The sequence below is a fragment of the Chrysemys picta genome, chromosome 2, assembly GCF_011386835.1.
Source record: "Chrysemys picta bellii isolate R12L10 chromosome 2, ASM1138683v2, whole genome shotgun sequence".
Lineage (NCBI taxonomy): Eukaryota > Metazoa > Chordata > Testudines > Emydidae > Chrysemys > Chrysemys picta.
Genome location: NC_088792.1, coordinates 61,120,621 through 61,142,440, shown reverse-complemented (window position 1 = coordinate 61,142,440; position 21,820 = coordinate 61,120,621). Strand labels below are relative to the sequence as shown.

Sequence of the window (21,820 nt, the reverse complement as noted above, 5' to 3'; positions counted from 1 at the left end):
TGCAACAAAGAGTTGTGTCGTCTTTCTAAAGTGCCTTGTGCGGTCAATATAGAAAGCCAGGGCCCTGCGTACGTCCAAAGAATGCAAACGCTGGTCATGGCGAGTAGCATGTGGTTTAGGATGGAAGACGGGGAGAAATATATCCTGATTCATGTGAAATGGAGAGACCACCTTAGGAAGAAAGGCAGGATGTGGACGAAGCTGCACCTTATCCTTATGGAAAACTGTGTAAGGGGGCTCGGATGTAAGCGCCCTGAGTTCAGAAACGCGCCTTGCTGAGGTGATGGCTACGAGGAAGGCTGTCTTCCAGGATAGGTACAGAAGTGAACAGGTGGCCAGTGGCTCGAATGGAGGACCTGTGAGCTTAGAGAGAACCAGGTTGAGATCCCACGTCGGAACGGGCTGACGCTGTTGTGGGTACATCCGGTCTAAGCCCTTGAGGAATCTAACGACCATCGGGTTAGAGAATACCGAGGACGCGAGTTCCCCTGGGTGAAAAGCCGATATAGCGGCCAGGTGAACTCTAATTGAAGATATCGCCAAACCCTGCTGTTTTAGGGAGAGGAGATATTCCAATATGAGAGGAATAGGTGCGTGTAACGGGGGCGTGGCTCGTTGTTCGCACCAACAGGAGAACCGCTTCCACTTGGCCAACTACGTGGTCCGTGTTGAAGGCTTCCTACTGCTCAGCAGAATCTGTTGGACAGAGTGCGAGCATTGCTGCTCTGCCTGGGTGAACCATGGAGCAACCACGCCGTGAGGTGGAGTGATTGTAGGTCGGGGTGACGTAGTCGGCCGTGGTCCTGAGAGATGAGATCTGGACACAATGGGAGCGGGATCGGTGTCTGAACCGAGAGCTCTAACAGTGTGGTGTACCAGTGTTGTCTCGGCCACGCTGGAGTGACCAGAATTACTTGTGCCTGGTCTCTGCGTAATTTGAGCAGCACCTTGTGGACCAGAGGAAATGGAGGGAAGGCATAAAACAGGTGGTCTTTCCAGGGGAGGAGAAACGCATCCGAGAGAGAGCCCGGAGCTCGCCCTTGTAGGGAGCAGAACACGTGGCACTTCCTGTTGGCTCGAGATGCAAACAGGTCTACCTGGGGAAACCCCCACCTCTGGAAAACGGAATAGATGATGTCCGGACGGATAGACCACTCGTGCGTCTGAAAGGACCTGCTAAGTCGGTCCGCTAAAGTGTTCTGGACTCCAGGGAGGAACGATGCCGTGAGATGGATTGAGTGGGCGATGCAGAAGTCCCATAGGCGAATCGCCTCTTGGCATAGAGTCGACGAACGTGCTCCTCCTTGCCTGTTGATGTAAAACATGGCCGTGGTGTTGTCGATGAGAACTAACACACAGCGGCCACGTAGGAGATTGAGAAATGCTTGGCACGCCAAACGCACCGCCATCAGTTCCCGAACATTGATGTGCAGGGATAGCTGGGGTGCAGTCCACAGGCCCTGGGTATGGTGTTCGTTGAGATGGGCACCCCAACCCAGAGATGATGCGTCTGTGACTAGGTGCAGGGAGGGTTGTGGGGCGTGAAACGGTATCCCCTCGCAGACCACACTGTGATCTAGCCACCAGGTGAGGGAGGTCAGGACCGAGCTCGGGACCGTGATCACCATGTTCAGGCTGTCCCGATATGGGCGGTATACCGATGACACCCAGGTCTGGAGTGGGCGAAGCCGAAGTCTGGCATGCCTGGTTACGTACGTGCAAGAAGCCATGTGACCCAGCAGGGTAAGGCATGACCTCACCGTGGTAGTTGGGAAGGCCCTGAGCCCTTGAATGAGGCTCGTGATGGTATGAAAGCGATTGTCTGGTAGGATAGCTTGTGCACGTCCGGAGTCTAGGACTGCGCCGATAAATTCTATTCTCTGGGTAGGCTCTAGAGTGGATTTCTCCTTGTTGAGTAGGATGCCCAACTTGTTGAATGTGTGCACTATTATGTGGACGTGAGCTCGAACTTGCTCTTTGGTGCGACCGCGTACCAGCCAGTCGTCTAGGTACGGGAACACCTGTATCCCTTGCCGACGAAGGTATGCTGCCACGACAGCCATACATTTCGTGAACACTCTTGGGGCCGAGGATAGGCCGAAGGGAAGGACTGCAAATTGATAGTGCACCTTGCTTACCACGAATCGCAGGAAGCGCCTGTGAGGCGGGTAAATTGCAATATGAAAGTATGCGTCTTTCATGTCGAGGGCGGCGAACCAGTCTCCAGGATCGAGGGAAGGGATAATGGCCCCCAAAGAGACCATGCGGAACTTCAACTTTACTACGAATTTGTTGAGTCCGCGCAAGTCTAAGATGGGTCGCAGACCCCCTTTGGACTTGGGGATCAGGAAGTAGCGGGAATAAAATCCCCTGCCCCTTAACTCTGATGGAACCTCCTCTATGGCCCCCATAGATAGGAGCGTAGAAACCTCCTGTATAAGAAGTTGCTCGTGAGAAGGGTCCCTGAAGAGGGACGGGGATGGGGGGTGGGGGGTGGGGGATGAAGAAAACTGGAGAGCGTATCCCCTCTCCACCGTGCGAAGGACCCAACGGTCCGGGGTTATAAGGGACCAAGCACGGTGGACATGGGAGAGGCGATCCCGAAAGGAGGGGGCTGGATCCTGGGGGATGACTGGGGCGCCGTCCTCGACCGCACCTTCAAAAGTTCTGCCTGGGGCCTGAAGGTGGCCTTGGTGGCCCCTGGTTCTGACCGGGTTGAGGGCCGGTCCACCTTCTCCTACCACCTCGCCCCCGCCTTCTGGCAGAGTCCTGTCTCTGACGAGGTGGGGGGGGTAGAAACGCTGAGGCTGGGGCCTAAATGGCCTGCGCTGGGGACCCGCAACATGCATCCCCAGGGAGCGCATGATTGTTCTGGAGTCCTTGAGGCTCTGCAGACGAGAGTCCGTCTTATCTGAGAACAATCCGTGTCCCTCAAAGGGCAAATCCTGCAGGGTTTGCTGCAGTTCCGGAGGCAAACCCGAAACCTGGAGCCAGGAGATCCTCCGCATAGCGATACCTGAAGCCAGGGTTCTCGCAGCCGAGTCTGCTATGTCCAAGGAGGCCTGTAAGGAGGTCCGAGCCACCTTCTTACCCTCCTCCACCAAGGCCCCGAACTCTTCCCTGGAGTCTTGGGGAACCAATTCCTTGAACTTCCCCATAGAGTTCCAGGAATTAAAGTTATAGCGGCTCAGGAGCGCCTGCTGGTTAGCCGCTCTGAGTTGTAACCCTCCGGCTGAGTAAACCTTACGGCCAAACAAATCGAGGCGCTTAGCTTCCTTCGATTTGGGTGCTGCGGCCTGTTGACCGTGGCGCTCCCTTGCATTCACCGATGACACCACCAATGAACCCGGCTGGGGATGAGTATACAAGTACTCATAATCCTTTGAGGGGACAAAGTATTTTCTTTCCACCCCTCTGGCAGTGGGTGGAATAGAGGCAGGAGTCTGCCATATCATATTGGCGTTAGCCTGGATCGTACGGATCAGGGGTAACGCCACTCTGGATGGGGCATCCGCAGAGAGGATGTTTACAATGGGGTCCTGCACCTCCACTATCTCCTCTGCTTGTAGGTCCGTATGTCCGGTTCCTCGGCCTGCCCCTGAGGGGGGTATGCCGATCTCGATGCCCCATCAGAGGAGCGAGACACCAATCTCGAAGGCCATGGCGGTGCCGACCGCGCCGAGATGAGCTCTGGGAGATACGGTGCCGCACGGTGCCGGTCTGGAGACGTTCTGTCTCTATGCGGTGCCGGTGAGCGGTGCCGAGATCGGGATCGGTACCGATGACCGCGTCGGTGCCGAGAGTCCGACCTGGACCTGGATGGCGATCTCGCGGCTCTACCCCCGGCGCCGGGGGGGGCCGGCGTCTTCAGGACGACAGTCTCCTGCGCCTTACGGGATTTCTTATGTCCCGGCGATAACGAACGGCGCCGAGGCACTTGCGGTGGGTGCGGTGCCGAAGGGATCCGGTGCCGCGGAGGCTTGTCCGACGCCACTCGCGGTTCCGGGGCAGTTGGTGCCGCCGGGGCGCTGCGCACCGAGGCGCTTGGCGCTGGGGCTTGACGCGCCGATGGAGCGTCTGGGCTAAGTGCCACCTCCATGAGGAGTTGTCGAAGCCGAAAGTCCCACTCCTTTTTGGTTCTCGGTCTGAAGGCCTTACAGATCTTGCACTTATCTGTTTGATGGGACTCTCCCAGGCACCTCAGACACGAGTCGTGCGGGTCGTTTGTGGGCATAGGCTTAGCGCAGGACGCGCACTGCTTAAAGCCGGGAGCCTGGGGCATGGGCCCGGCTACGCGCCGGGGGAAAAAGGGGGAAAGAACAACCCCCTTAATCCCCTTTAACTATATAACAACTATTACTAGTAAACTGAACAACTATCTAACTATATACAACTACAACTATAACTACAACTATCTACAACGGAATAAGCTAGGGAAAGTGGAGAACAGCTATGCCGCGCTCCACAGTTCCAACGACCCTCAGGGGCGGTAAGAAGGAACTGAGGGGGCGCCGGGTCGGCTGGGGTATATATCCAGCGCCATGAAGGCGCCACTCTAGGGGGCTCCACAGCCGACCCGCCGGTGTTGCTAGGGTAGAAAATTCTCCGACGATCGTGCACGCGGCGCGCGCACACCTAATTGGAATCGATATGAGCAAGCACTCGAAGAAGAATGAACATTTTCCACACTGCTTTGGATTGTTATTGAGCAGAACCCGTCATCAGCATGAACACATGTCCTCTGGAATGGTGGTTGAAGCATGAAGGGACATATTAGTCTTTAGCAAATCTGGCATGTAAATATCTTGTGACACCAGCTACAACAGTGCCATGCGAACACCTGTTCTCACTTTCAGCTGACATTGTAAACAAGAAGCAGGCAGCTTTGGATTGTTATTGAGCAGAACCCATCATCAGCATGGACGCATGTCCTCTGGAATGGTGGTTGAAGCATGAAGGGACGTGAATCTTTAGCGCATCTGACACGTAAATATCTTGCAACACCAGCTACAACAGTGCCATGCGAATGCCTGTTCTCACTTTCAGGTGATGTAAACAAGAAGCAGGCAGCATTATGATCTCTGACAAATTGTAACCAACCTTGTTTGGCTGAGTGATTGGCTGACCAAGAAGTAGGACTGAGTGGACTTGGAGGCTCTAAAGTTTTACATTGGTTTTTTTTCGAATGCAGGATTTTTGTACATAATTATACATTTGTAAATTCAACTTTCATGATAAAGATATTGCACTACAGTACTTGTATGAGGTGAATTGAAAAATACATTTTTGTTTTGTTTTTTACAGTGCAAATATTTGTAGTCAAAATAAATATAAAGTGAGCATTGTACACTTCGTATTCTGTGTTGTAATTGAAATTAATATATTTGAAAATGTAGTGAACATCCGAAAATATTTAAAATAAATGGTATTCTATTGTTGTTTAACAGTGCAATTAATTTTTTTAATTGCGTGATTAATTGTGATTAATTCCAGTTCTGCAGCTTCACGTTGGAGTCTGTTTTTGAAATGAAGCTGCAGAACTGGAATTGATTTGCAAACTGGATACCATCAGATTAGGCCTAAATAAAGACTGGGAGTGGCTGGGTCATCACAAAACCTAAACTTAATTTCCCCAATACTAATTTCTCTCTACTGTTACTCACAGCTTCTTGTCAACTGTCTGTAATGGGCCACTCTCTTACCACTTCAAAAGTTATTTTTCCTCCCTTGGTATCCTGCTGTTAATTGAATTATCTCGTTAGATTGACCTCACAGTTGGTAAAGCAACCCCCATCCTTCCATGTATTTATACCTGCTCCTGTATTTTTCACTCCATGCATCTGATGAAGTGGGTTCTAGCCCACGAAAGTTTACACCCAAATAAATCTGTTAGTCTCTAAGGTTCCACAAGAACTCCTCGTTGTTTTTGCTGATGCAGACTAACATGGCTACCACCCTGAAACCAGTTCATATTTGTCTTTACTCATACTATATTGAGTAGTAAGGACTTTATTTAAATCTAATCTGATTAAACAACGTATCAAAACCTATGACAATAGGAGATTACGCTGAGACAAAAACTACATTAAGATGGGGTTAAGGTTAAGAGTTCATAGCAGTAATTTAGGGTAAAATACCTTACAGGGATGTTGTAATTATCCTCAAAACAAGCAATAGAAACTCAAGAAAGTCTTAGTTAAAGTTCCCTTTAAAAAAAAATCAAAACCTGTTAAAAGTGTGGAAATGCTCAGGTAAGGCACTCAAGCAATCTCACTCTGGTTATTCACTCAGTCATTCTTGTAAAATGTTCTGGGCGCTACTGCTGCTGTAAGCTACAAATAACTTTCCCATTTTATATACACCTCTCCCTCGATATAACGCTGTCCTTGGGAGCCAAAAAATCTTACCACCGTGTTATATTGAAGTTGCTTTGATCCACCGGAGTGCGCAGCCCCGCCCGCCCAGAGCACTGCTTTACCGCGTTATATCCGAATTTGTGTTATATCGGGTTGTGTTATATTGAGGTAGCGGTGTACTCAATAACAATAACCCTGCCTTTCAGAGCTCCTGCATCTACTCCTCCAAAAACCAGGGAACTGATTTCTCCTCATCCCAGAAATACTCACCAACAGCATGCTTGTAAAATGTGTGAAACCATTTATTCCCTATTGCGCTTAGGGTCTGAGTCCCATTTTTTTTTGGTTCCAAAGTGGACCCTAAAGACTATTTCTAGGGGCTGGTATTCTGACCCAGCAATCCCTTCCTGGCATACCAGACATTCAACACCTGCTCCCCTTTTAATGTACTGCTTCTTCCCATAATTACAGACAGGTACAAAACTTGGTCACCTCACTATCTACCCTCTTTTCCAGATCATTTATGAATATGTTGAACTGCACTAGTACCAGTATAGATCTTTGGGGGACCCTGCTATTTACCTCTCTCCATTGTGAAAATTGACCATTTTTTCCTAAACTTTGCTTCCTATCTTTGAACTGATCCATGAGAGGACTGTCTTTCTTATCCCACGACTGCCTATTTTGCTTAAAACCCTTTGCTGAGGGACCTCGTCAAAGGCTTTCTGAAAGTCCAAGTTCACTATATCCACTGGATCAACCTTATCCACATGTTTGTTGACACCCTCAAAGAATTCTAATAGATCGGTGAGCCATGATTACATTTTAAAATGCTGTGTTGACTCTTCCCCAACAAATCATGTTAATCTAGGTGTCTGATACTTCTGTTCTTTACTATAATTTCAACTAATTTGCATGGTACTGAAGTTATGCTTACTGACCTGTAATTGCCAGGATCATCTCTGGAGCCTTTAAAAAAAAAAAATCAGCGTTACATTAGCTGTCTGCCAGTCACCGAGTACAGAGACTGATTTAAGTGATAGGTTACATACCACAGTTAGTAGGTCTGCAACATCATATTTGAGTTCCTTCAGGACTTTTAGGTGAATACCATCTGGCCCTGGTGATTTATTAATTTATCAATTTCTTCCAAAACCTCCTCTACTGATACCTCAAGGTGGGACAGTTCCCCAGATCTGTCATCTAAAAAAGAACAGCTCAGGTGTGGGAATCTCCCGCACATCCTCTGCACAGAAGATGGATGCAAAAATTCATTTAGTTTCTTTGCAATTACTTGGTCTTCCGTGAGTGCTCCTTTAGCACCCCAATCGTCCAGTGGTCCCACTGATTGTCTGGCAGGCTTCCGCCGTCTGGAGTACTTAAAAAAAATTGCTGTTAGTTTTTGTATCTTTTGCTAATGGTGCTTCAAATTCTTTTTTGGCCTCCTAGTTACACTTTTATACTTAACTTGCCAGATTTTATGCTCTGTTCTATTTTCCTCAGTAGGAGTTGACTTCCATTTTTTAAAAAGATGTCTTTTTGTGTCTAACTGCCTCTTTTACTCTGTTGGTTAGCCATCGTGGCATGTTTTTGGTCCTCTTACCATTTTTTTTTATTATTATTTGGGAGTTGTGATAAAGTTCCTCCTCTACCTTGGTGGGTTCTGCGCTTTCTGGCGGATTTGTTCGCCTCAGAGGTTTTTGGCAGTCCTTGGTTTGGCTCCTTTTGTTAGTGGCACAAACCTGCTGTTTACTTGGCTAACCTCATCACTGGCCAGAGGAGAACAATCTCCCACATAGTCTCTGCTGGCCCACCTAATGGGTCGGGGAACAGGCCAGAGACCTTCCCCTCTGGTGGGACCCACAGTCCAGATCAACTCCTCTTATATCAAATAGGGAGTTGGGGGGATGGGGGGAACCCGGGCCCGCCCTCTACTCCGGGTTCCAGTCCAGCCCTGTGGATTGCAGCGGTCTTTAGTGTCTCCTGTAACAGCTGCGTGACAGATACAACTCCCTGGGCTACTTCCCCATGGCCTCCTCCCAACACCTTCTTTGTCTTTACCACCAGACCTTCCTTCTGATGTCTGATAATGCTTGTACTTCTCAGTCCTCCAGCAGTATGCTTACACACTCTCAGCTTCTTGCATGCCTCTTGCTCCCAGCTCCTCGCACACACTTCACTAATTGGAGTGAGAGCCTTTTTAAACAATGTGTCCTGATTAGCCTTAATTAATTCTAGCAGCTTCCCAATTGAGCTACAGGAGTCCTAATTAGCCTGCCTGCCTTAATTAGTTCTAGAAAGTTCCTGAGTGTTCTGGAATAGTCCCTGTCATCTTACCGACGGAAAAGGGACCTGCTTAACCTGGAACTAATGTATCTACCTTTGACCACTCTCTTGTAGCCATCTGGCCTGACCCTGTCACAGAGTATACATGTAGTTTGAGTCTCTATTATGATGTTTTAAAGTTTTCATGAAGCTTGCAGGCATTTCATTCTCGTGATTGTTCCTTTTAATTTCCATTTAACTAGCCTCCTCATATTTGTATAGTCCCCTTTTTTAACTTAAATGCTACTGTGGTCGGTTTCTTTCGTATTTTTCCCTCTACGAGGATGTTCAATTTAATTATATTATGGTCGCTATTAATTGAGCAGTTCAGCTATATTCATCTTTTGGACCAGATTCTGTACACTACTTAGGATTAAACCAAGAATTGCCTCTCCTCTCGTGGATTCCAGGACTAGCTGCTCCAAGAAGCTGTCATTAATGGTGTCTAGAGATTTTATTTCTGCATCCCATCTTGAGGTGACATGTACCCAGTCAATATGGGGCTAGTTGAAATCCCCAATTATAGTTATTGAGTTTTCTGGTTCTGTAGCCTCTCTAATCTCCCTAAGCATTTCACAATCACCATCACGGTCAGGTGCTCAATAGTATATTCCGACTGCTATACTCTTATTATTCAAGCATGAAATTTCTATCCAGAGAGATTCTATGGTAGTTTGATTCATTTAAGATTTTTACTATCATAGAATCATAGAACTGAAAGAGACCTCGAGAGGTCATCTAGTCCAGTCTCCTGCACTCAAGGCAGGACTAAGTATTATCTAGACCATCCCTGACAGGTGTTTGTCTAACCTGTTCTTAAAAATCCCCAATGATGGAGATTCCACCACATCCGTAGGCAATTTATTCCAGTGCTTAATCACCATGACAGTTAGGAAGTTTTTCCTAATGTCCAACCTAAACCACCCTTGCTGCAATTTAAGCCCATTGCTTCTTGTCCTATCCTCAGAGGTTAAGAACAATTTTTCTCCCTTCTCCTTGTAACAACCTTTTATGTACTTGAAAACTGTTATGTCCCCTCTCAGTCTTCACTTTTCCAGACTAAACAAACCCAATTTTTTCAATCTTCCCTCATAGGTCATGTTTTCTGGACCTTCAATCATTTTTTTGCTCTTCTCTGGACTTTCTCCAATTTGTCCACATCATTCCTGAAATGTGGCGCCCAGAACTGGATACTCCAGATGAGGTCTAATCAGCATGGAGTAGAGGAGAAGAATTACTTCTCGTGTATTGCTTACAACACTCCTGCTTATACATCCCAGAATGATAATCACTTTATTGGCAACAGTGTTACACTGTTGACCCATATTTAGCTTGTGGTTCACTATGACCCCCAGATCCATTTCCGCAGTAGTCCTTCCTAGGAAGTCATTTCCCATTTTGCATGTTTGCAACTGATTGTTCCTTCCTAAATGGAGTACTTTGTATTTATCCTTATTGAATTCCATCCTATTTATTTCAGACCATTTCTCCACTTTGTCCGGATCATTTTGAATCCTATCCTCCAAAGCACTTGCAACCCCTCCCAGCTTGGTATCGTCCGCAAACTTTATAAGTCTACTCTCTATGCCATTATCTAAATCATTGATGAAAATATTGAATAGAACCAGACCCAGAACTGTTCCCTGCAGGACCCCACTTCTTATGCCCATCCAGCATGACTATGAACCACTGATAACTACTCTCTAGGAATGGTTTTCCAACCAGTTATGCACCCACCTTGTAGTAGCTCCATCTAGGTTGTATTTCCCTAGTTTGTTCATGAGAAGTTCATGTGAGACAGTATCAAAAGCTTTACTAAAGTTAAGATATACCAAGTCTACCACTTCCCCCCCCATCCACAAGGCTTGTTACCCTGTCAAAGAAAGCTAGGTTTGACATGATTTGTTGGTTGATTTGACACGATTTGTTCTTGACAAATCCATGCTGACTGTTACTTATCACCATATTGTCATCCACACGTCTGATTGCTTTATTATTTGCTCCATTATCTTTTGAGGGAGTATCCCTGGCTCACTATCTCTCTGACCCATTTGTCTATGGTCGATGAAAACCATTCCTCCAGGAAATGGGGAATCCTGCCCCCTAGCTTCAGTTCTGGGCAGATGTCTACAAGATCTTTCTCAAAGTAAATTTTGGGGGAGGGGAAAGGGCTGAGATCCCTCCAGACTATCCCCTGGACCTCTATTCCACGGTTTTCTTTTGGGGAATCTGTCATACCTTTGCTGGTACCTCTGTGAGGATGAGGCATGAAAGAAGCATCTCTGTCTGAAGGCTGGTCTATACGCTCTCCAGTGGGCACTTAGTGGGGCAGGGAGAGCCTGTTTGGTTTGTGCTACATTGTCAGCCAGCAGTTTCTCCAGCTTTTCTCCAAAAAGGAGGAAGCCTGTAAATTTGGCCAAGCACAGGACCTGCTTAGAGTTAGGTGTCCATCTTCTAGGGTCAGAGCCATAGCTGGCTACATGGCTTGGGTAGAGAAACTTATTGCATCCATTGAAGCAGTAGGTACAAATGCTGTTGCTAAGGAGACTTTTGTTAAAGTGGAGCCAAAGTCAGGGTGATCTCTGTCCTTCAAGCTTGGAGCCCTTCCAGCCAGGAAAGGAGCTGCTCTTGCAAAGCAGGTAGCTGCCAGGGACATGATGGCCTCCATGTTTCTAATCTTGGGATCCTTAGGGTAGAACTCCCTTCTTAGGGAATAACCATATTGCTGGGAAGGGATACGACAGTGGCGCCAACCTAGGGTACGTTGAAGCTGTTTTTCAGCACCATTGCATCTATTATCCACGGCGTAAGTTCTAATGTAGATCAAGAACAGGCATTTTTGTGTCACAAGGGTAGCTATTTTCCCAGTGTAGACAAGGTGTTTGAGAGAGACAAGATGAGTGAGATAATCGCTCTTATTGGACCATTTACTGGTGGTGAAAGGGAAAAGCTTTTGAGGTTACACAAACGTTACACAGAGATCTTCTTCCTCCTGAAGAAGAGCCCTGTCAAAGCTTGAAAGCTTGTCTCTCTCTCACCAAGAGAAGTTGGTCCAATAAGAGAGATTTTCTCATCCCCGTTGTGTCTCTAATGCAATGTCTCCACAGCAACTAGACACCCTCAGCTGGCCCACGCCAGCCAACTCAGGCTTGCAAGACACGGGCTTCGGGGCTGTTTCATTGCTGTGCTGAAGCCTGAGCTCTGGGACCTGCCCATCTCACAGGGTCCTAGAGCCTGAGCTCCAGCCCAAGCCCAGAAGTCTACACAGCAATGAAACATCTCCGCAGCCTGAGCCCTGCAATCCTGAGTCGGCTGACATTAGCCAGCTGGGGGTGGCTAGTTGCTGTGTAGACATATCCTAATATACTGGGACCAACAGGGCTACAACAACAGAGCATACAAGGTCTTTGAGAGCACTTTCACTTCAAACCCTCCAACAACGTCAGGTGAATAGACTTTAACAAGTCTGCAGAGTTTTTTCATGGTTCCCCTAGTTGGGAAAAGTCATATCCCATTAACATTTAAACAGGCCAGCTCTTGAGTGACAGGAATGTTCCTAACTACTGGTATGACATAAGACCGAAAAGCTCTCCATTAGCCAGACATATTCACAATTATAAACACATAAGTAAAAAAGTCATTGGTACCATATATGTCGATTACAGCCAAGAATAGACAGATTATTTATTGCCTGTCATGGATTGTGTCACAGAATTTCAGAAACTTGCTCAGAATTTAAATTAGACTCATAAAGCTAATCCCTGGAAAATAAAGACACACTGATTTAGCATTTCAGCTGAATTGAATAAACTCATATTATTTTTTCATTTCCCTAAATTATAGCAAATCTGTTTTTAACAGGGAGAAAGTTTCTAAGGATCTGAGGGTTGCAAATGGTGATTCCAATGAAATTCTACCTTATCCCCATAAGGCCATCATGAAGTAGCTTCTTTATGGAGTTATACAATCCTCTGCAGCTTTGAGATTGGTGTGAATAGGAGTTTGGTGTGAATGGGGAACTTCAGCACCCATTGGGACTGTGCTACACTAATGCAAATAAGAATACAAGGACATTTAACTCCTTAACACCAGCAGAATTGTCATCTCCGACTGTCAGTTTGTCTAAGTATTTATACTATGCTCCTCACCATGGCTGCAGTTTGAATTCACATGTATCAGTGTAAATTTGATTTCTGACCCCAAAGAGTTCATCAAATTTGACAGCAATTTATGCTGAATTTACAGGTGAGTTGAATGGTTAATTATGTTTTGGCTGCTCTCCAAAATCTTGGCGCATATTTGCTCTCTCAGGACTTGATACTTTAGCAATGACCTAGCATGCTTAGATAAGCACTAACCAGGGTGACCAGATGCCCCGATTTTATAGAGACAGTCCCAATTTTAGGGTCTTTTTCTTATATAGGCTCCTATTACCCCCCACCCAATCCCGATTTTTCACATTTGCTGTCTGGTCATCCTACCACTAACATATGCCCCCTCCCCCTTCTTCAATGGGTTTGAGATGCCATTAGAGTCAGTGGGTAGATGTGGGCTGATGTTTTTTCCAGAATGTTGATGACAACCAGCATTGTGGGCCAGGCTCATGGACACACTGGTGCAAACTGGCCACATTGGGCAGGGGAGGAATCCTCTTAAGTAGGGGAACCCTCTGACCGTGCAGCCCAGACAGCCTGCAAACTGGCCAAGATACGATCTAGTGCTGCAGAGCGGCAAAGATGCTGTCCAGTGTAGCAGCTGTGGACAGGCAGAAGCGGATGGGGCTAAAATACCATTTTAGCCTACAGGTCCTCCGGCGTGGCTCCTGTGTCTTGCACCAGGGTGTTGCCTGTTGGTTCCAGAATTTGGCAGTTGCAAAGGTGGCTTAATACCACATTTGCCTCCTCACTGCTGGCCAGTATCTCGACCAGTTTTCAGGCTGTCTGGGCCTGTCTCTCCAGCTGATCTGGACTGGAAAATGTAAGTGGGTCCTTCAGTGGTGGGGTTAGACTGGGGTAAAAATTAGAGCAGGCTGGTGGGGTGTGATTATGGTGGATTGGGAGAAGCTACCAGAGAATATGGCTATTTATGGGACCCCCACCATGAGTGGGAGTGTTTGGCCATCATTTGTTACCAAAACTTGCAACACAGAGATCTGGTTAGATTTATGCAGCACAGCCCACATACTTGAACAGGCATTTGATTGTGGGGGGTTCCTGTTGGAAAACTGAAGAAATAAAGAGTTTGTTCTGTTTTCTTGGTCACTGGCTGTTGTATGTTGTCTGGGATTTGCTTTTGTTGTGTTGTGTTTTATTGCTCTGGATTGTAATTATAATGGGAGACTGATATTGGTGGGTTTTATTATGTTTACACTGAAAACAAATAAATATTGGTTCTTTTAAGTAGTGGGAGTGTAGAATTGTGGAAGACGAAGTAAACCGACCCATGTTACCTTCATCGGTATGTTAAACCCCCCCAAACACATTTTTTTGTTAAATAATTATTTACATGGTTGACATTAATTAGCTCCAAAAGGAGCCATCATGGTCATTGGGCGGATAATAATAATTTGTAAGTCTTTTTGAAATAGCCTTAATGGTTTCAATAGAACCAGTAAGTTCTGTTAGGTCAATAATATAGGTTTGAACAATAATTTATAAACAAACAGTTTGTGATCTATTTTGTCAATATATATTTCCTTGAAAGGCTTGTAATCATTAATACAAAAGGAGTTTAAAATTAACCAACACGCCGCAAAGGATTTTACCAATAAGATGAAGTAACACTAAAGCTGTGACACAAGGAAAAAATAAATGTCTCTTTTCTGTTTTTCACTACATGCCTGTGTTTTGAACCTGCAGACATCTCAGGAATGAGGTGCATCTTTAATATTACTTAGCTGTGGGTTGCGTGTGTATTTATATAAATAGATTAGTTTGTAACATTAATGTTAATGAGAAACTTGTGCATTTACAAGTGCATAGTAATGTCCTTCTTTTGCCAGCAGCTGGCTGTGAGTCCCTTGTTCCACTACTTTTCCATTATGAATCACTGCTATGACATCAGCGTTCTGGACGGTCGTCAAGCGGTGAGCAATAATAATGCAAGTTCGACCCTTCCTGGCATCGTCCAAGGCTTTCTGGACAATCTGCAGACAGATGCAGTGGAAAAACTTGTTATTACTTGGAGAATCTTCCCTTTGATAGGTAACACCTTCACCTTTATAGTTCGCATTATCACTTGGGTACTCCTCACTGCGGTTTAGGAGTCAATACTTCCCATGCATGAAGGAGGCCTCAAACACAGGGGCCTGATATTACAACCTTTATTTGTGTGAGTAATTCCACTGAAGTCATTGACACTACTCTCCTGAACAAAGGCTAGCAGAACGAGCTCCATAAGGATCTAGTTTGGACCAACATAAAACTTAGATTAACATGCAACTAATTTGCAGAGGTGTAATGAACTGTCTGTGACATTGGCTGATTACCAAATGTGTGTGTTATATTTGACATTGCATCCTGTCTGTTTCCAACTACCTGCCAAATTTAGAGAAACTAACAACGTCTGTCCTCCCTGCCATATGCACCTGTCCAGGTGTTTGTCAGTCAGACATGCACTTAGATCAGTTTGGAGAAAGCAGATCAGCCAAATACATAGATATGACTAAAACTTGCACATTCATTGATAGTACCAGCAATGCCAGACACTTCTTGTTGTCCATAAAAATCCAAAGTTCAGGATCCTGACATCTGGCTCACAACTGGATGGCGGTTTGCACGGGGGCATTTTTCACTTCTACTGCGTCCCCACCCAAATGAACAGTTTATTCGTCCCTATGGAGTCTCCCCCTCTCCTGGAGATGGGGGATGCGGTGAGGAAGCTCAGCCAGCTGAGCAGCAGGGGACAGCTTAATTACTCTCTCTTCACTGCACAACATCTCCGGAGAGGTGGCAGGTGTTGCTGAAGCCTTTTTTCCAAGCCAGCTGCTCCTGCCTGTGCCCTCTAACCCTCTGAACGCAGGTGGATCAAAGGACTGGGATGCGGACAGAGGCAGGACAACATTAAACTTCTTCATTGTTCCATTCTGTCCTGACAGCCAGCAGTTCTACTGGCAGAGTGGATCCCTCTGGGTCTCTGTAGCAACACCTGCTCACCCAGACAGAGCAGGAAATAGTGCAGAAAGAGACCCACTTTGCTGCTAGGGCTGCTGGCTGAAGGGAAGAGGACAGAGCTGGTGACTTGCCTTACAAGGCCTCCTCTAGTAGATCACAGTCTTCTGTTTGAAGACACCTGTCTCAAACTCAAAGCTGCTAATTATCAATGGGATTTTCCAAAGTGCTCAGCATTGGCCTAACTGTGAACCCATTAAAAGTCCCATTGACTTCATAACTGACTTTGAAGGAACTGAGGCAGGACAAAACTGAGGAGTTCTGAAAATCCCACTTTGTCTCCAGCCCCAAGTGTTGCTGACTACCATCAGCTCCCAATTTAGACACCAGGAGTTGAAGGCACTCTACACCTTGCAAAGCAGGCCGTAGACAGAGTGAGCTAAGGATTGTTCTGTGGAACTTTCAAAATTGTACTGTAGATGGAGCGCCTGTGTGCTTGAAGTGAAGCATTCGAACCCTGTAATTTTGTGTGTATTACAAATGGTAGAATGCATATTACTAACCTTTTCACTTTCCGTGTCAAGAGCAGATGTGGCTTCATCCAGAAGCAGAACTGCTGGCTTACGAACTAGAGCACGAGCAATTGCAATTCTTTGTTTCTGACCTCCAGAAAGTTGTGCTCCTTTGTCACCCACTCGGGTGTTATACTTCTGTATAAGTAAATATTCATTGTAAAGGAAAGTTAGAAACAGAAAGTTATATTTTTAATAGCAGATAATGTACTGTCTTAAGCATTTCCACCGTGAAAGTAAAAAGAATAATGTAATGGTTTGTAATAAAAAATAAAATTTTATAAGATTTTATTAACTGTTTGAATCAAAATGCATATCTACAGCTACACGTATTGATAACTGCTCTGTAATGAAAATTCATTTCAGCATTAGAAAAAAAGACTAACTCCCAAGTGGTGCAAACACTGAGGTGTCTAGTCAAAGACACCTGTACTTAAACATATAGATCTCAAGAGACTTTTATAATTTCAAGGCCCTAGAGACCCACACTCAGGAGGTGACTGTTTATTTCTTACACATCCAAAACTTTCTTCTAAGTACATTTTCAAAAACTAGGTGGTAATGAAAAAGAAATATTGTTTTTTTAATTGTCATTTCCAATTCCATGCAACTCTACAGGAAGCCCGATTTCTCTGGGCTTTTCCAAGGTCTTTCTCCACTTTGAAAACGAAGTCCATGGCAAACATGAAGGTTAAGATATACTTGAAACATTTTACCTTTCACATAAGACTAAAATTAGAGAAAGGTTCAGCCAAAAAAGGAAAAGGAATTGGCAAAGTTTATGAGGAAATGAAAATAAAGGTTTAGAATCAAATATCTCTTTTATAGTTGTTATATAACATCTCTGTGCTGGAGGAAAACAAGAAAACTGGAGCGCAGATTTTGCATTTGAATTAGCTAATTATGACTGCGTATGTGTTAATACATATTGCAAGTTACAATTTAAAACATCAGCTTTCTATTTTCCTCTTTGAGAATTGTATCCACAAGAAAATAACCTTTTTTTAAAAAAAAACCCCAAAAGCATATTGTTTTGCATTAATGGGAGTTGCTTAGATAGGTCACAGTGAATATTTGCCCCACACTGAGATTGGAAAGACATTAGCATTTACCTCTGGGAGATTTTCTATGAAGGTGTGAATATTTGCTGCTTTAGCTGCCTCTTCAACTTCTTCCTGGCTGACAACCCTACTGTTGTCTCCGTACTGGATATTTTCAGCAATGCTGCAGTCAAACAAAATAGGCTCCTGTGACACAATACCCAATTTGGACCTTAACCATTGCAAATGCAAAGACTTGGTATCGAACCCGTCTGCAAACTAGAAACAGAAAAAGGGAAAAATCATTCCCTGCAGAATGCAATACTCCTCCTCAGGCGTACAATGTAAATGTGAAACACCAATCTGTAAAAATCCTCTGACCTGTGTTAGAGTTACAGTAAAAGTAAAGTGGTCAGTGAACCACTTCTGGTCAAAGAATAGATGACCAAATCTTTCATTCAAAATTGAACTGAACCAAAACTCTTTGAAAATTCAAAAGAAGCTCAGATAACCTTTTCCTCCCAGAAGTACTTTTTTGTGGATGTCTGCTCTTCTAGCTTTTGTAATAGATGTGGAATTGCCAATCTATAACGAGATGTACTCAGAGAATTTCCATCTTTACTGATGATGGCAGGGACCAGAGATCTCATGAGAAAGTCTGTTCATGAGCTTCTTAGTCCTAGATGGTTGAAGAGCTCCAATAAGAATCCACATCTTTGGGCATTTATTCAAACATCTTTTGACTCACCGTCTCTAGGCTATTCGTCTTGGAGCTCCCATCATCATTAATAGGACTTGAATAAAAGTCCCATCAAGTGATGAATTAGACCTCAAATTGCGTCATGTTAACATGACTACAGGACTAGGGACAAGGGTTACATTATGGGAAGTATATTCTTATGCCCCTTCCAATATATTAAATAAATCAACAAAGAGATGCAATCCACTGACCTAAAGCCAGGACGGGGAGTCAGAAGATCCAAAGTTCTACTCCTGGCTCTACCTTAAGCAAGTCCCAAGTCTTCTCTACCTACCCGGACCCATAAAAACACTTATCCACTTCAAAGAGGTGTTGTGCGGATGATTTAATGTTTGTAAAATACTTTGAAGAACAGTTCTAAAAGCTCTAAGCATTAGCAGCTTCACAAATGTCTTCTTACCACTTGTCCGACAATAGGGTCATAAAATCTCTCCAACAGCTGAATGGATGTGCTTTTGCCACAACCACTGCTCCCCACCAAGGCTAGCGTCTGTCCTTTATTAATCTTCACGCTGAGTCCTTGCAAAACTTGAGCTTCTGGTCTTGTAGGGTATACAAAATGGATGTCCCTGAATTCAATGTTGCCATCAAATTGACTCTAGAAACATTAGAAAATATAAATGTATGACAGAAGACCTGACTATCTTGTACAGAAGCATCAAACACAACTCAGTATGGTCATTTAAATGAAGGCATTTCTGTCAGTTTATTATTGCTTAAATATGCAGTGTGATTGGATTGATATCTTCTATGTACAGGACCTCCTTCTTGAGTTGTTCTTTTCTTCATCTCTCTCTCTCATTTATATCATTCCTTTTCAGCCTGGTTCGCAAGGACTATCATTACTTTAGGTAAGTAAACAACCCTAATACCTCTCTTTTCTGTCATCAATACATATAATCCAGACACTATCATTGTGTGAGGAAAACATAGTTCCTGCCCCTGGGAGTTCACTCTCTAAATAGTGTAATTTAAACACATAGTACAGAGGATGAACATAGTACAAGGTGAACATCAGATCTCAGATTAGGTTAAACATTTTTACTTTGGTGGATTAGTCATAGTTTTCAAGGACAACTATGCTTTAAATGTAGGTTTGAATAAGGAAAGTGTAGCTGATTTTATGTAGGAAGGGAGCTCTGAGTATAAGAGGTAGCAAGGAAGAAGACTTGAAGACAAGGGTGAGTGAAGGAGATGTTAGGAGAGACTGTGGGAGCCTCCTCTGATGCCTGGGGAATGGGACAGCTCCAGGACCACAATACCAGCACTGCGAGTACAATGGGCTCTTACAGCACCTAGAGAACTGGACTTTCAAGGTTCAAACTCTTTGGGCCAAATCTTAGCTTCATTGAAGTCAAAGGCAGCTGCTTCACTGGCATCAGGATTTGGCCCAGAGAGGTTTCACTTTCAATTAACGTCTTTATCCACAAGAAGATATTTCCCCTGGAGCATTAGTAGTCTGGGCATGTGGAGCTGATTCAGAAAAGTAGTCAAGCACATGTGTGATTTAAAGTTGTGCACATGAGTTACCGGCATGCTTACAGTATGTGCCTGAGTCCTTTTCTGAATTGAGGCCACTATCCAAAAGCTAGAATTCTAAAGCAATTTCAAGTTTCTGAAAGGCTGGTTCTGCTTGTAAAAGCATTTATGGAAAGCACTGAGAGACAATATGAAATGTGTTCAGTTTACAAATACAAAGATGAGTTTCTGAGAGTCAACACTGGACTATGAGAGACAATCTGGGTTCTTTCCATCTCACATATAATCACCAGGAACAAAAGATTCTGCAGGCCAAGTTACGTCCTCATTAATACTTGTGCAACCCCTTTGACTTGAATGAGGTTACCCAAATGTTGTATGCGGTGTTCTTATAGCCATGTCGTTTCCAGGATATTAGAGAGTCAAGGTGGGTGAAGTAATATCTTTTATTGGACCAACTTCTGTTGGTGAGAGAGACAAGCTTTCGAGCTTATACAGAACTGAAGAAGAGCTCTGTGTAAGCTCGACAGCTTGTTTCTCTCACCAACAGAATTTGGTCCAATAAAAGATATTACCTCACCCACCTTGACTCTCTGTTACACAGATGTAACCGACTGGAACTTAGCAAACAAGTCTGTTGTTGATGCACAAGAAGGAATAGAATCTAACTCACTCTCCCCCACAGCTGCATAGATTACAGTAGTAAAAAGCAGTGAAAACATACTTGTATTGCTAAAGAAAACATTTATAACTCTGGGCTTCTCTTCACTTCCAGGGAGATCGATACTACGACAATTAATTTGCAGGTGTTGATAGCAGAGTGCTCTCTGATTGACTCTGCTACTCCACCGGAACGAGAAGAGTAAGGTAAGTCAAAAGGAGAGCATTTTCCGTCCACGCAGAACAGTGAAGACACCGCGGTAAGTCGACCTAAGCTACATCGAACCCAGTTAACTTATGTCAACTTACCCCGGTAGTGTAGACAAGGCCTCAGAATACATCCAACGGACAGAACAGGTGAATGAAATGTCATTCTTCCAGTCATTTTTCAAAACAGAACCGCACTTAAAAGTATTCTATTAATTTCTGAAGCAAAAAAGTATTAAATGGCACTGGGCAAATATAAATATTTTTAGTTATTGCTGTTAAATTTTACCCTACCTGTCTGGTCCTGTCTTCTGTGACATTGCAAAAGGCAATTTAACAAGATTAATACAATTAAGGACAATACAGAACTGCCAGGTTTGTTAGTTTCAAGGACTTTCTGAATGGCCTTACCAGTTTTGTACCCTCTTCACTATAGCTGTCAATTAAGGGTTTCCGATCCAAAAGCTGAAAGATTCGTTGGGAAGAAACTTTAGCTTGGCCAAAATCTGGTGCCAAAGAAGTGGACTGCCCAACACTTATAACACCGTATAGAACTGAAGAAAAGGCTCTGAAAACCAAACACAAAACATCTTTCAGTTCATCTAAAGAGAGACTTTTTTATTATTGTTCATAAATTACAAATATTGTTTTCCTTATTTAAAACAAACAGACTTAACACTATCTATAAATCTGAGAATTGGGACATTTTTAGAATTTTATGGCTTAGAAAAATTACACACAAGGGATTAGAAACAGAGGTTTACAGCTACAAATATTTTTATGGGCGACTAATAGTACGTAATTTCTCCACGCAGAAGCATTTCACAAAGCCCGTTGTCTGCAATGAAGTGTCAGCAGTAAAAGTTTCTCCCATAGTAAATAAACTGAGCCAGGCTCTATACATGCCAACACAATTGTTTCAAGCTTCCTCTCCCAGAAATAACCCTTCTGAATTGAACTCCTGACCAGTTTCTAAACTGTTGGACCTCTTGCACTATTGCCTCAGTAACTAGACTGATACACAATTACCATGTGTTGAAATCACTGCCTTTGAACTGATGTATACTCACATAAATACATTTTCAAAGTTTGTATAACAATTAGCAATGAGCCATGCCCCGAATCTGAAGATTGCAGCATTGAGAAAGTAGTTTGCACATTGGGCTATTCCATAGATAAGTCCATATAGTGGGGCTTTTGTTAGAGAGTCCCTGATAAAAGAAAAGATTTATGTTAAAGGAAAAAATTGTCATGAAATGCCAAGAGGAGAGACTGGCTGGAAGATGATCAGACCTTTGGATTGGGGTGGCAA

The 21,820-nt window shown here is 44.4% G+C and overlaps 1 protein-coding gene and 1 long non-coding RNA gene across 3 annotated transcripts in view; one reads left to right on the top strand and one right to left on the bottom strand.

Annotated features, from left to right (window-relative positions):
* Nucleotides 1-14,346: 14,346 nt before the first annotated feature.
* Nucleotides 14,347-21,820, bottom strand: part of LOC112061618 (ATP-dependent translocase ABCB1-like) — a 64,337-nt gene continuing 56,863 nt past the window's right edge. For both annotated transcript variants that reach the window (XM_065583285.1, XM_065583286.1), the window contains 6 exons: nt 21,579-21,719; nt 20,920-21,076; nt 18,563-18,760; nt 17,475-17,681; nt 16,354-16,500; nt 14,347-14,826 (listed from right to left, as the gene is read on the bottom strand). In XM_065583285.1, the coding sequence (XP_065439357.1) occupies nt 14,629-14,826; nt 16,354-16,500; nt 17,475-17,681; nt 18,563-18,760; nt 20,920-21,076; nt 21,579-21,719 (1,048 nt within the window). In that variant the 3' untranslated portion in view covers nt 14,347-14,628. The remainder of the gene's footprint in view (nt 14,827-16,353; nt 16,501-17,474; nt 17,682-18,562; nt 18,761-20,919; nt 21,077-21,578; nt 21,720-21,820) is intronic.
* Nucleotides 20,415-21,076, top strand: LOC135981323 (uncharacterized). The gene is made up of 2 exons (XR_010598287.1): nt 20,415-20,508; nt 20,945-21,076. It is a non-coding gene; the product is annotated as an uncharacterized LOC135981323 (long non-coding RNA).